We start from the raw sequence: 15,670 nt of genomic DNA, 5'->3' as shown, positions 1-15,670 counted from the left end.
ATGTCAGGCATGTGTGCAGTGAAATATAATTTATTAGGCATTTAAAAGCTCTTTTGAGAAAATGAAAACATGGAAAGCTCAAAAAGCAATCATATCAGTCTACTTTATGACTTTAAGAACTAAAATAACTAATTCAAGCAGAATTAGAAGAAAATAAGAAAATAGACTAACAATGAGATGTTGATAAAATGAGTAAAGAGTTTAATCAATCATTACATGGCAAATACAAACATTAAGTAAAAGTGAATGAGACATTTTTAACTCGTTCTTGATTGTTTTTCATCAGAACATCTAGTTTCTCTTCCACTTCTACTGTTCCATGCAAATGCAAGATATACTTTTATGTATCTTTGAAACTGGACACTTTTCTTCTCTTCTTCTCTTGAGATGCTTTAGCTCTTATAAGTCAGTAAATTAATATCAGATTCGCATCTCTCTTTAAAGTGTTATGGCCTTCTCCAGTGTGAATTTTCTGCTGTAATATTAAGGATGAATCTTCTCCTTTGTGTGAATCTTCAGGTGTTTCTTCAAGACTGAAGCCCAATGAAACAGTGTACCGCACTGATCACAGTTAAATGCTCTTTCTTCAGAATGAGAAGATGTGATTTCAGAGAGAAATCCTGAGATGCTTCTTCCCAGTGTGAACTCTCATGTCAATCTTCAGACTTGATTTACATGTGAAGCGTTTTTTACACTGAGGGCAGGAGACACATTTATTGGCTTCTGTTTTTCCTTTCTTCTTCACGTCCATCAGGTCTAAAAGAAACATTAAATAAAGTGAGTTTCAATGTACTATTTTATGCAAACAGCTTGCTAATCATGTCTTACTCATGTAGTTAAAGTAGTGATGGTTGATTTCGAAACACTGCTTCACGAAGCTCAGACACCTTTATGAATCTTTTGTTTCAAATCCGTGGTTCAGAGCGTGAATCAAACTGCGAAAGTCACAACATTTTGCAGATGTTTTAATGAGTCATTTGTATAATTAAAAGGAATAATAGTAGTTAATAGTCTCTTATTGGCCTGTTTAGCTGAGTATTAAAAACCCACGTTATACAGATCCTTAATATTTATGATATTAAATGATTTCTTGATTGCATTTCATTGATTTAATTGAATGCAATGGTTTGTAAAATGTGTTTTTGTTGCATTTACACTATTCTGACCAGCGTGTGGCGTTTTTTCAATGTTTCAAAACAGTGAATACTTTTTTACTATACTAATTTTTGGCTAAAACTCGGGGACCCGGCCGCCTAGAGACACCAATCTTGGGTCGAATCAGGGTCTCGATGGGCCCCTTCCAAAGAGCCCACCCCCGAGCTCCAGGGCCCTCAGGTGCCAGAGAAACGGGGCCCGGCAGCACCTCAGAAGGAAAGGTCCCAGGGGCTCTGGGAGGCGTGGTCTGAGAGGTCCCAGAGGGACCCTCCCGACACCCAAAAGGACGAACTGCTGGGACCTGCCCTTCCCGAGATACAGGCTGTTTCGTCCAAAAGTCCCTTTTGGGTGTCGGGGGGTCCAAGGGGACCCTACTCCTACTCCTACTCCACTAAAACACTAGTGCAAAGTGTCAGTTTTTGTGTGTGTTTTTAGTAATTGTTGGTTGGTGTGTTTGAATGCTAGTTGTTACAATTACACAGCAAAAGTTCAGTGACATTTTTATTTGTCCATGGTAGAAAAGCAAATACTGATACTGGCATAATGACACAATAAATATGGAAAATTGAACTACACGATTGAGGGAGCGGCTACAAAGTGAACTCCGAGAAAACGCTACGCTTGAGCAAACGGTTTGTGAATAGGCCGTGAAAGAGACTGTGAACGCATTGAATTGGATATGTTTAGTTGGTGAATGGCATAGGCTACTATTACACAGTAGCGATAACATTAAGCGCACCAGAATAAAATATAATATTCAGAAGTTATGGTGAAGCTGACTTACAGATTCAGTTAACATCCACAAATAAATTAAGCACGACAATTCAGGGATGAGTTTTGATTGATGGCTCCCATCATGCACTGCACTTTTATCATCACCGTTGTTGAGATTCATATGCTGAATCTTGATGTCTGTGTGTGTCTAAAAGATACAGTAGTTCAAACCTTTAATGTGCACAATGTTTTTAAAAGTCTTCAGTTTATCACAACACTGATGGATCACATGCTGTCGAATCATAGGCCTACAACAATCAATAATGTAAAGTTAATGACCCATATATTCAAAGATAAGACTCTATATGAGCTCAATGAATCAGGCCACTACATGATGATTATGCCATCAATACATAACCAACAACACCTGATGCATTTTCTCTCTGATTTTCTTGCCATAACCAACGAGTCTGTTAACCTCAGTTACAGCAGCCATAGATAAGCTAATGTTAGAAAGTCAAGGGTTGAGAGCCCAACTAAAGCAAACACTGATCACCATCATGGTAACTTAAAATAAAACAATTAAAATCATTAACATCTAAACCTCTGTTAATTCTCAAAAAGAACTGAAGATGTGTATGACAGAAATAAAGTCAGTCTGGTTAGTAATAAGTGAAGCTGGTAATGCTGTTTGTGGAGTTGTTTAATCCTCTGATGAGATCTTGAGAGATGTAATGTCTTATTTTATCTTCAGTTGATTTCATCTAAGACTGTGGCTGAAGTCAGTTGTAGTTCTTGTGTTACTGCTCGTCTCTTCTCTTTTTTCTGTCCTTGTTGTTTCTCTAAATTGGCATTGCCAGAATTCCCTGCGTGACGCTTCACATTTTGTTATTTCATTTAAACAATTATGTTTCTTCTTAGTTTTTGTTATCAGTTATGTACAATTGGGGTTTATATAACATCATGTATTGTTTAATGAGTGTTTATGGCATTATTTGGAGTCGTGTGTGTCACCGTGATGGTGTTTTGTATTTGTGTGTATGACACTGTGCACCTTCTTTTATAATAATATGTGCCTCAGCTTGTGGACAATTAATGGTGGTGAACTTTAAATCATCATGTGGTATTCTTGTTTGCATTATTATGGTGTTTATCAGTATATTACAAAGGGATAAAGAAATTTAATTATAACGTTTATCGGGTAATGAAATATAAAGATTGTCCCATAAAACTAAAAGGTTACTACTGTATTCTTATGGTAAATTACTGGGAAACAGAGCTGAAGATTTTTTTTTTACAACACACTTAAGTCCTGCTGATGTGTATTTATTTATTTTTTGCCGTAAATTTAAGTCCAAAGTAAGGTTGCTACCATATTTTATATTATTTTTCAAAGCAGCTTTACAGTGATAAAAGAAATTACCATAACAGTGAAGTTGCGAAGATCATTAGTTAACTTAGAGACACCGTTCCAACAGCTTAATAAACAAACTACAGCTGGTCCAAAGCGCAGCAGTACAGAGCAGTGCAGCTCCGTCAAATTGGTACGTGTCTTCGGTAAACTACATGTTTGTGTAAATTTTTTGTATCTATAAATTAGTTATTGTTCTGAATATTGTTTATTTAAATTCAAAGAAAAGAACATACAGAGCCGTGATTTGAGTCACCTAAACGAGTCTCACGTCGGTCTTTTCACATGATGTAATTGCATAAAATTCTATGATTTTTTTCAAAAAAAGATACAGAATATAAATGGTTAGAAAGTTCAAATATGTTCTCAGAACTGTACACTGATTGTTTATGGACAGGTTATGGAGTCAGTTGCAGCATATTTTGGTCAATAAAATACCCAAAATGGGTTGTTTTTAATCCAGTGTTTTTTTAGAGTGTAGTTCAAACAGAGTGTCAATGAAATGGTAATGTTTTATTTAAAGTAATTCCAATATTTAATGCTGGTTACACTAGTGCCACCAAATGCTCTTAAATGTGAATCTGCAGCAGCTCAAAGTTTATATCTGGTCAGCACGTGTCTTTAAAGGGCAAATCAAATAGTAGAAATATTATCTGAAGAAAAAAGAATTTAATCATTAGCGGCTGAATATTCCAGCCCAGCGTGAATGTCTAAAATGACACAATCAAGTAAGTTCAATGTTCAATTTTAATTAGTTTAATGTCTTTTTATATGCTTTACCTGAACTAATGTAAATCTCGAATAAACAGATAAGAATAAACACCAAGCTCTGTGTTCTTCAGTATCATGTTTAATTTTCTTAAATTGTTTATGATGATCAATACAACCTTAAACTAACTAGGGCTGCAAGAAGGAATTGATGAAATCGATCATGAAAATAATCAACAACCAAGATAATTATAGATTAATTGTGTGCTCAATCATGTCAATTTACAACACTGAAAAACGTAACTATGGACAAAACGCAACTTTATATTTCCGAGAACGGTTTGTAATTGTGCCGTGCCATACCAGGCTCAAGTGGAAACACAACTGGAACCTTTTCTGAAGGTGGAAAAGCAGCTTTTGTTTCTCAGCACATAAAGATGATCTACTTACCGTGATCTCAGACTGTGTTGATGTGGTTTCTCCACTGCATGGATCTTCATGTGTCGCTTCAGGTGAGTTTTAAAAGAGAAACTCTTCCCACACTGATCACACGTGTGCGGCTTCTCTCTGCTGTGGATCCTCTCATGGTATCTCAGATGTGATGAGTAACTGAATCTCTTGTCACAGTGTGAACACTTGTAAGGTTTTTCTCCAGTGTGGATCCTCTCATGTGATTTCAGAGATGATGACTCACTGAATTTCTTGTCACAATGTGAACACTTGTAAGGTTTTTCTCCGGTGTGGATCCTCTCATGTCTTTTCCGAGCTGATGATCGACTGAATCTCTTGTCACAGTGTGAACACTTGTAAGGTTTTTCTCCAGTGTGGATCCTCTCATGTGATCTCAGTTGTTCTGACAGACCGAATCTCTTGTCACAGTGTGAACACTTGTGAGGTTTTTCTCCAGTGTGGATCCTCTCATGTCTTTTCAGATGTGATGACTCACTGAATCTCTTGTCACAGTGTGAACACTTGTAAGGCTTCTCTCCAGTGTGGATCATCTCGTGTGATCTCAGATGTGATGACAGACTGAATCTCTTGTCACAGTGTGAACACTTGTGAGGTTTTTCTCCAGTGTGGTTCATCTCATGTGATCTCAGATTTGATGAGTTACTGAATCTCTTGTCACAGTGTAAACACATGTAAGGTTTTTCTCCAGTGTGAATCCTCTGGTGCTCTTTTAACTTGCTTGGTTTAGTGAAAGTCTTCTCACACTCAAAGCACATGTACTCTCTCACACCAGTGTGTATTTTCTCATGTTTATGTAAATATTGCAGCAGTGAAAAACTCTTTCCACACACAGAACATGAATGCGGCTTCTCCTTCGTATGAACCGCCAGGTGTGCCTTCTGGTGTGATTCACAGGTAAATCTTTTGCCGCACTGATCACATGAGAACGGCTTCTCTCCGGTGTGGATCCTCATGTGATCATTAAGGCCTACTGATTGCCTGAAACTCTTCCCACACTGATCACATGAGAACGGCTTCTCACCGGTATGGATTCTCATGTGAATCTCAAGACTTCGTTTGGCTGTGAAGCTGTTTCCACACTGATCACATGAGAACGGCTTCTCTCCAGTGTGGATTTTCTTGTGACAATTAAGATTACCTTTGTATGTGAAACTCTTTCCACACTGATCACATGTGAACGGCTTCTCTCCGGTGTGGATCCTCATGTGACGCTCAAGACTTTGTTTGGTTGTGAAACTGTTTCCACACTGAGTGCAGGTGAAAGATTTCTTGGCTTTTCTTTTCTTTAAAAATTTATTTTTAGTCTTTGAGCGACTCAAAGGTTTTCCTCCTGGTTTGACATGATGTTCCTCCTCCACTTCACTCAGTTCTTCACTCTCCTCCTCCACTTCACTCAGTTCTTCACTCTCCTCCTCCACTTCACTCAGTTCTTCACTCTCCTCGCTCTCTTCCATCAGGTCTGACATGACAGAAAAAAAATCATTTTCACATTAATAATAACTAATAATAAATAACTTTCTAAATAATCAAAATATTTCAAAGAGAGATATATGGAATGAATGGATATTATCCCAATTGATTATCCCAGATGTAACAGACAACTGCTATAAAATATGACAATTTGTCTTTTTATAAATTATACATTCCTGAAACTTTCCATGAATGAGGTACACTGATCTTCCAGTTATTTAAAAAAAACATAGGCACAAATCCCATGTTTCTGTACTGAGAACTATGTTTGATCAATGACACACTTATATAACATGATATGAACATTAAAATGCACAATATTGGCATACTGTGACACCTACTTTTTGAAATGTAATTGTTTAAATATTTATATTATTTGAATACCATGTTATTTCTTTTGATTTTTTTGGGTGGTTTTGGGTTTAGATCGCTCAAATTGCTTATGTCACTTAAGCCGCGTTTCCACCGCAGGAACATTCCCCAGCGACTAGGCACTTTGTGGTGGTTCTCGGTGTGTTTACACCGCAGGAACCAGGGTCTAAATGAAGTTCTGGGTAAATAATTCTCACTCAGAAAGTCCCTGCTGGCGAGGTAGTACTTTTTCAAAGTTCAGAAACTTTCGGGGTGGGACTTGTGCAAACTTTCATGTTGGTTCTGTTCTGTTTACCCCAAGGGGGGTTATTGCTGCTCTCCCTGCTCTTATCCATGCTAGGGAGTTCTCGCCCAGAACGGAACCATACTGCCAATCCAAACTGTATGCTAATTGTCAATCGTATTTGATGGTAGTGGTCCTGACAGAACTGTTTTAACCGCCATTTTTAAAAATATATTGCGGTTTGTGGCTTCATGCAGTAAGACTTGTCTGTCTGCAAATATGGAATTTAATTTTTTTTTTAAAACGGCCGCTGGGCCAATGATGAGGTTCAGGCTTTATTAAGCGTATTAGTGGAAGTGGAAATTTTTCTGCTCGTCCGTCCCAGCCAACTCATGGTCAATGTCTGCAATAGCTGATAACATACGTTATCTAATTTTATGAAGTAAAATCCTATGTTTCTGTAGTGAGAACTACACAATATTGGCATATTTTGACACCAACTTTTTGATATTTAATTATGTTAAAAACTACTAAAACGTTTTAATTAAGGGCCGTTGACACTGAACTTCTCCTTCCGTTTACTTTACATGCATGTGAAAGTGGGACACAAGAAACACAAGATCAAGTGAATTTCACTGCGAGAAAGAACACAAATGTTTGCAGTAAAGCAGAGTAGATTGTACAATTTTACATTTTGGAATGATTATTATTTGTTATACATGTTTGTAAAAATACGCACAAATTCTGGTAACATTGTTACAAATTGCTTAAAACGCAGTGGGAACGCCCTCTGGGTCTGCCGATTGTCTGAAGCCTTTATAGAATCACGCCAATTTATTGGCTGATGGCACGGGCGCCGCCCCGACGCTCTTACGTCCTCACATTATATATGCACGCGCGCCATCTACTCCTAAGATTTCTCTGCCGAAAAATAAGCTTGTTGGCAGCGCGAGGAGCTTGGCAGCAAACACAGCGCCTAGTTCCCTATTCAGAGAACACAGGTTACATCAGTAACCAGAGGCGTTCTCTTTCACAAGTTCACTCAATGCTGCATAGCTTAAGATGCAATTAAGTTTCCTGTCTTCCTCAGAAACAAGAGGGGGAGGATGGAAAGAGTGAAGGTTAATAACCTGAGAGCGAAATGCTTGGTCTTGGTCTTAAAGTCACCCTGACCAGACCATGGGCGAAGTCTATACATGTCTCGCTAACAGAAAGAGCTTGCAAATCCCCCACCCGCTAAAACGAAGTCAAAGCTAACAAAAGAGTAACCTTGAGAGTCCGAATCCGCATCGTAGCTGACTCCAAGGGCTCAAAGGGAGCCTCAGTTAAGCCCTCCAGGACAACTGAAAATTCCAGGGGAGCATGCTGGTTTCAGGCACCTAACCCCATGCTTAAATGCTGAGACTAACCTCAGTTTACCCAGGGGGATCTCATCCGTGAGCTCTCTATGAGCTGCAATAGCAGCAACGTATACTCTCAGAGTGGTAGCGGCTGCTCCAGAAGCAAAGTTCTCCTGTAGAAATTCCAGCACTGAACCCACTGGGCAGCTGACTGGGTCCCTAGCATGTGCCGAACACCATGACTCAAAAACCCTCCACTTGGAGGAATACAACCTTCTTGTGGACAGGGCTCTCCCACTTACAGACGTCAGCGGGAAGACCAAAGCTCAAAGCTAGTGGCCTCCAATGGGCCATGCGCATAGCTTCCAAATGTCGGGGCAGGATGCCATATCCTGCCATGAAGCTGAGATAGTAGATCCTCCCTGACTGGAATCTCCCAGGGGGGGAATTCCAGAAGAGAAACCTGCTCAGGAGAACCATGGCTGGGACCGCCAGAATGGGGAGACGGGCTCTGCTCTCCCTCACTCTGGACAGAACCACCTGGATCAACCTGACAGGCGGGAATGCATAAAGTTTCCGCATCGGCCATGGGTGGGCAAATGCATCTATCCCCAACGATGCTGGGGGGCTCAGGGAGAACTAAAGCGTTCATTGGGACAGATGCAAAAAGGTTCACTTCTGCTTTTCTGAACACGTCCCAAATCAGGACTACTGTTCAGCGTTTCAACATCCATTCCCCCGACCTGAGTTTCTGCCTCCACAGAAAATCCGCTGCAAGGTTCAGGACCCCAGGGACATGGACTGCCCTCAGTGAAAGGAATATGTCCTGGGACCACGGGAGGAGGTGGCGCGCATGCCTGTCCCGGGTGCGTGACCATGAACCCCCTGCCGGTTAACATGGGACACTACAGCCATATTGTCTGTTCTGACAATGACATGGTGCCCTTTGAGAAAAGGGAGAATGTGAAGGACCAGGGAAACAGCTCTCAGCGCCAAGCTGTTTCTGTGCCAAGAGAGAGTCTCCCCAGTCCAGACCCCACATGCTGGCCTGCCCTCGAAAACCGCACTCCAGCCGGTCAGAGAGGCATCCATCGTAATCATTTGGCATTGGAAAACTGTGCCCATGCCGTCCCCTTTCCAAAGGAAGAGGGGGTCGCGCCAGATTGAAAGGGCGTGGAAGCAACTGCATGACACCTTCAATAGGCGAAGATCTGGTCCTGTGGACCGGGCCCCTGAGAACTTCATCCACCACAGAAAAGGTCTCATGTGGAGCAACCCAGGGGATGCTGCGGCCATGAGCCCCAGAAGCCTGCGGCAAGTGCCCACAGAAACACGATGGCCGTGAAGCGGGCCAAACAGGATGTTGAGTATACGGATGCCCTGGAGCCGCAACGGGGCCAGAGCAGCATCCATACACTTTGTGAACGTTCTCGGCGCTAGAGCAAGACCAAAAGGAAGGACCCTGTACTGGTACGCCTTTTCCTCCAAAGGCGAATCTGAGGAACCTCCTGTTTCGCCGTATGACCTGAATATGGAAATATGCATCATTTATGTCTACTGTCACGAACCAGTCCCCCGCCCAAATTTAAGATATGATAGCTTTCAGCGTCAACATCTTGAATTTCCCTTTGTAAAGGGAGAAATTCAGACGACGGGGGTCTAGTATAGGTTGCAGAACGCCACCCTTCTTCAGGACCAGGAAGTAACGGCTGAAGAAGCCTTGCTCGACTTCCTTCAGAGGAACCTCTTCTCTCGCTTCCTTGAGGAGAAGGGACGAAATCTCCTGCTGCATGGTCGAACATGAAGGAGAGCACTTGGCGTCCTGACATGTAGTGGGAGGTACCACTGCCTGGATTGGTATTACAGGGTCTGCCTGCTCCTGAGGAAAACAGAGCGTGCCTCAGAGGATGCGAGCGGCAGGTATCAAACGCGTCGGGAAGCGCAGGGAGAAAACTTAATGCGTCTCCTTCCTGCCTGCGCCTGATGGTTTGAACAAGTTTGATTAGGAACTGCACTTCGAAACACACTGGGTGGCGAAAGTGGCAGGGTTGGAGAAGGAGAGCAAGTGAGAGGTAGGCAGAAACGCTTGCGCGGTCTGTCCCAACCTCGTAAATTGGGGGAAGCTCTTCTTTTTCTGACCTGAGGGTCAGGAACGATTCGAGGAAGCTGGAGCGGAAGGTTTGTTAGACCGCTTCAGCTCAAAATGCCTATGAGGTTGCTGGCGGGGAAAAGGGCGACCACGGGCTCCCCAAACCGTAGCTGGTGGGGGATTAGCCGAGTCACTCCTCCTAGCCGTGAACTCCGTCCTATGAGAAAAACATTTGAGGTCCGGGTTGAGACGGGGAGGGGTTCGATGATTGCCTAACCCTCCTGGGCATAAACTGCCTGAAGGCAGCCGACTGGGATTTTGCGGCCCGAAACTTGTCAACCACAGTGCTGACCACCTCCCCAAACAGTCCAGACTGAGAAACTGGGGCGTCCAGGAGGAAAACCTTCTCTTTGTCGCGGATCTCTGTGAGATTGAGCCATAGGTGGCAGCAACCGCACCCGCCATAGACTATAGCGTTTAGAAGATGGGTTTAGAGTGCGGATCGGGCCGAATTTTTCTGTCTGAGTCCGGCCCGCGTCCGAAAGAGCAGTAACTGAACCCGACCCGAGTCCGACAGGCATAAAGATATGTCCGAGACCGACAGTTAAAAACTTTTTCCTTTTTTTTCATACTAATGAGACATGTACGTTTGTTTGTGTGGAAAGCCCGCTTTTATTAAGCAACTTTAGGAAGGCATTCGGAAATGTCAACAGGTCAGTCAGTTGTGTCCAGACATATGGACGAAGAGTGGCTGCAAAAGAAGGAAATATGTCGAACATGTTCTCCCATATTCGCGAACATCATCCCTCCCTGCAGATAAATTTATAAATGGTAAATTAATCAAATCGCTATAAGTGTGTGTAATATACAGCGGAAAAAAAATGTTCTGTGTGAAAGAGCAGCGCCATTTCGCCTAGTACATACTCAAGTATGTGTGACGCTCATGGTGTTTAAAGCGTCTGCTGTCTCACTCATATGAGGACGTGAACACATGAACATATCCAGAGCTGCTCTGCTTTTATTTAAAAGAATCATCATCATCAAATACACTGTGACTGAAACTCATAGGTGTTTAGTACAACCTGTCAAAATAAAAGTTTGATTTAGCTTAAAGAAATGTTACTATTGTACAATAGAATATAGCTTAGTTATAACAACAACAATAATAAAGTTTATTTAAACATTAAGAAATATAGTTTTTTGTCTGTTTTAATTTAGTAAACCTATCCAGACAAACAAAAGTTGTTACATTTCATCTGATTGCATTTTCTATAATATAGGCTATTTGTATTAAATCATAGAATCCAGACAAATTATATCAGACAAGTTACCCAGAATTTCTGAGGAAATAAAATACATTTCATAAGACTCTACTATCTTATAATAAGGCCTATCTTAAATAATAATTAATAAATTAAGAATAAAAATAAGTTAAGGTTTTATGAATTCAATTGATTAGACATGTTTGTTCAAATGGGAATTTATTTTTTCTTTCTTATTTTTTCAAAAGGTAGACTCATACAAAAAAGTTTGTTTTAATAAACCATATGTTCAACCAAAAAACCCTATCTGTTTTCATTAATTTAAGGGCCATTGTAGCAGATGATTAAAATAATAATAATGATTGTTTAATACCGTATATCATGAAACCGTGATATTTTCTTAGACGATTATCATACCGTGAAAATCTCATACCGTTACAACCCTAATGTGACGACATAAAAGTGTTCGGGCCGCGCCCGCGCCATCAGCCAATAAATTGGTATGATTCTATAAGGGCTTCAGACAATCGGCACACCCAGAGGGCGTTCCCACTGCGTCTTAAGCAACGCAGCGTTGAGTGAACCTATGAAAGAGAACCTCCCTTTACTGACCATTTGTTAAAAAAAAAACAGAACATTCTGTACCATTTTCATAGTTGAACTGTTTATCTAAATGTGATGAAGTGCTTGAATGTCTCTAACATGTATGTTCTTCAGCATCATGAATGAATGAAGAATAAACACCAACCTCTTTGTTCTTCAGGATCTTCAGTGTGTTTCATTCTGAATTGCAGTGGGAGGAGCCTCACTGATGATGTGATTGCAGTGGGAGGAGCTTCACTGATGATGAATTGGAGTGGGAGGAGCTTCACTGATGATGGATTACAGTGGGAGGAGCTTCACTGCTGATGTGATTGCAGTGGAAGGAGCTTCACTGATGATGTGATTGCTGTGGTAGGAGTTGATCTGCCAAAATCAAAAATATAGAAGTTACTGAGTTTGTTTTTATGCTCATGGACATCAGAATATAATAATGTAAATTCTTCCAAATATACATAATGGTAAGAACAACAGTTCTTGCAAAAAGCATAAACAGATAGGCTACTGTTAGATTTACTGATAGATTGAATGAACAATGCCAAACCCAGCGCTGAGGGAGAAAACTTATCCTCCTATTATCACAGAAAAGCTGTTTTGAAACAATCTATATTGTTAAAAGCGCTATACATGAAGGTGACTTGATTTGACAATGAATAAATGTCATATTTTGTATTTAATCTGATAGTTTTGTAAGCCGTCGTGTTCATGCTACTGTATCAGATATCAATCAGATCCTCAGGAAAGAAGCATGATCACGCACGTATGGGATGAGTGATGGAATTTATTCTCTTTTAAAGAGGAGTAGTATGAGGCAAAATTAGCAAAAACACAGAAAGCGTGAATGCTAAAAGGCATGAATGTACCGTTAGGGTTGCAAAATTATCATTTCATTATCAAGTATTTCAAAGATGGAAACTTTCCATGGGAATTAATGGGAATTTAAGGGAATTAACAGGAATTTATGGGAATAAACTGGGAATTTTCAATTTGAAGGTTGACTCTTCATAGGGAACTTAAATATAGTTGAGGAAAGTATATTTTAGCATAATCTTGACTAAAACAAAAAGATGCCATTCAAATGCACTTGAATATCCATGCCATTTCTCAATCACATGCACACAGCACACTGCTTACTGCATGGCTATTGAGACCACACCCCCTACTGGCACTGTGCATGCCTCAATCACATGTACAGACGCCCAAAGCACAAGACTATTGAAGGCACACATTTGAGCCTGTGGACTAAACAAAGTGAAGTAAGTTTTGATGATATTATGGGGAAATATATTTATTAAATGTTTAAATTGCAAATATCACATACAAATGTATTCATCTAGTAGATAGCAAGCTGATAAGTTAGATGCTAAATAAGCTAGCATAACTTTATTTACCACATAAGTAGGGCTGGGCGGTATGACATCAAGAAAATGTGTAAATATTTTATAATGTAAAGTCTTTTTGGTACAATCATGCCATGACATTGAATAAGATTGAGCCATATTGTAGCCTAACTAGGGTTGCCAACCGTTCCATATAATACGGAATCGTCCCGTATTTAAGGCATCTGCGAAGCGTCCCGTATGAAAGCCATACGGAATGCAGTTTGTCCCGTATTTTCAGGCATACGCTCTAAATTGACAATTAATTTTTTTTTTTTTGTGACAAATCTTTGTTTGATTTACAAACATAGTCATTCGCGGAAGGCTTTAAGACCCAGCAGAATCCTCTACCGACTGGACGTTATTGAAACACAAAATAACTATTATTATATATTATATAATAATAATATTGCGCTTTTACATTTTATGCCATCTATGCCATCCTGACAAAAAAAAAAAACAAGACAAAAAAAAACCTTTTATGTTTTAAATTGTGGTTGATGATACAGTAATATCCATTGGTGTAGCTAGCTATATATTGAAAATGGGTAAAGTTCACCAAGATACATTTCTAGTTTCAACATTATTTGTTCTTCAGAAAATGTGAGACCATTGAAAACGTGCACTAATTTACTCATGGAGCCACATTAGCATCCCTATATATTGGGACTTAAAATGAACCATATTCGGCCATAAAAATTTAGCCTGGCTCTGCCCTCCTGCGTACTTCTGCTCAATTTTATTTGCCTTCAGTACTACGTCTGGGATGGTGGTGTATTCTTTGTTTTTTTCCGATAAGTTTTTTACCGGTCCAATCAGTGAACAGAAGGAGTGGCTGAGAACGATGACGTTGAGGTCATGCGCTAGTTTGAGTTGTAGGGTTAACTTACGTCACGACCAAACGTTAGCGATTGGTTATGGCAGATCCTGAGTGACTCTGGGCAGATCCAATAGTTTTAAACTTCAACAGAGTACAGAGTACACTACAAGGAAGTTAACGCTTGTCAATGGAGAGAGGCCAGACTTTCTGTACAAATTAAATGTATGAGAGTCTGGTAGAACCAGGCTAATAAAAATTAAGAAACCAAAAGAAAAGTTTGTTAAGAATTAAAATCTAAAAGGATATTAAAATGTTTGTAATATGAGTTGCAGGCATGCGAACTTTGGGCAAAAAAACACAAGTAGTGCTTTTCCCCGTTTTTAAAATGTCACCGTTGGCATACAGTAGCTATAATAAAACAAAGATGGCTAAAGTCAACCGATTAAGCTAAATAGACCTAACAATCTCTGTGTAAGTAAAAGTCATTTTAAACCCCCTGTAATCCGAATCCAAATCTCAGGTAAAAATGGTCATTTTGACCCATTTTACAAAACTGTAATTCCTCAGTAAATATACATCCATCACATATAGCTTAACATTTTGGCTTTCTTCATTTACGTTAATCTTTCTTCAGAATTTTTTTTTAACAAAATCAAATATTTGAGCTGGGAAAGTTTGTTTGAAATTTGGTTGATTTTTCCACGAAAGGACACTGTCTGAGAACCTTTTATACATCTTTTGTACACATATTAACCTGCAGATTCTAAAATGATATGCACTGTGAGGTACAGTACAGATATTTAGAGTGTCCCTTATTTTCCTATAAAGAACTTGTCCCTTATTTTCCTTTCCATAAGTTGGCAACCCTAAGCCTAACTGACGATGCTAGTCAAACAAATATTATATCTTATACTGCTATTCAATCACATTGAAACTTAAAACAACTTATATAACCATTAAGTGTGCAAACATACCTTTAAAGAAGAGTAGTACGAGGCGAAATGAGCAAAACACACCGGAAGTCCTGCTCTCTCACTCCTGCATGGACAAACACGCGCGCGAATGAAGAGAGGTGTCTCACGATTAAAAGCGCCAGTTTCAACGAGAGAGATCGCTAATTACACGGATACACGTCATGAAGTATTTATCAACGTTTTAAAACGATATACACAGTGATAAAGAGACCGTAAACGGGAGAGAGTGAAAGATGCTTCTGCTTTCACAAGCGCGAGTGCTTAAAGGGGAAGAGAAACCACTTCCTAACGGCAGTTTCACACCGCAGGCTTGAGCTCCGCGTCAGCTTCTATGGCAAGCCAAAAGGCTTGTTGGACTTCATGCAGCTCTGCGCAGACCGATCAGCGGCTGGCTTGAAGCAGTGCATGCCGGTGTGGTGAACAAATGAGTCCGACTGAAGAGATGAGTCCGAGCTTAGGACCCAAGCAATCCAATTGTCTCAAAGCACGTTATGTGTAATCGCGTTAGTGCCTCGTTACAAATCATACAAAATCACTTTATTATAGAAGAAGTTTGTACTACGTTATAACGAGTCATTATGTATTTTAACTTATATGTTTCATATACTAGTATTTAACCAAAGCTATAGATTGTGAAATTAAACATTTCTCATTGTTAGTGTTTTTTTTTTTTTTTTTAAAT

The 15,670-nt window shown here is 40.1% G+C and overlaps 3 protein-coding genes across 4 annotated transcripts in view; all 3 read right to left on the bottom strand.

Annotated features, from left to right (window-relative positions):
- Positions 1-15,670, bottom strand: part of LOC307156058 (uncharacterized protein) — a 488,898-nt gene that overhangs the window by 412,541 nt on the left and 60,687 nt on the right. The window lies entirely within an intron of this gene.
- LOC307156367 (uncharacterized protein) overlaps positions 1-15,670 on the bottom strand; it is a 1,306,365-nt gene that overhangs the window by 1,237,674 nt on the left and 53,021 nt on the right. The gene's annotated exons all lie outside the window — the stretch shown is intronic.
- Positions 183-15,258, bottom strand: LOC307156143 (uncharacterized protein). Its single transcript, XM_079867365.1, has 4 exons — positions 14,989-15,258; positions 11,964-12,181; positions 4,439-5,918; positions 183-756 (listed from the first exon to the last, which is right to left on the bottom strand). Exons 2-4 carry the CDS (start codon positions 11,995-11,997, stop codon positions 714-716), a joined length of 1,557 nt encoding a protein of 518 aa, XP_079723491.1. The 5' UTR covers positions 11,998-12,181; positions 14,989-15,258; the 3' UTR covers positions 183-713.

The sequence above is a fragment of the Squalius cephalus genome (assembly GCF_949319135.1).
Source record: "Squalius cephalus genome assembly, chromosome: 1".
NCBI lineage: Eukaryota > Metazoa > Chordata > Actinopteri > Cypriniformes > Leuciscidae > Squalius > Squalius cephalus.
This window is presented reverse-complemented; position numbering and strand designations above follow the sequence as displayed.

Excerpts from the sequence above, each read along its gene's own strand:
- LOC307156143 (XM_079867365.1), bottom strand. The coding sequence starts at position 11,997 with ATGAAACACACTGAAGATCCTGAAGAACAAAGAG. Across the intron at positions 5,919-11,963 it reads AGATCCTGAAGAACAAAGAG|ACCTGATGGAAGAGAGCGAG; the intron begins GTTGGTGTTTAT and ends CTGTCATGTCAG. Across the intron at positions 757-4,438 it reads CAACACAGTCTGAGATCACG|ACCTGATGGACGTGAAGAAG; the intron begins GTAAGTAGATCA and ends TGTTTCTTTTAG.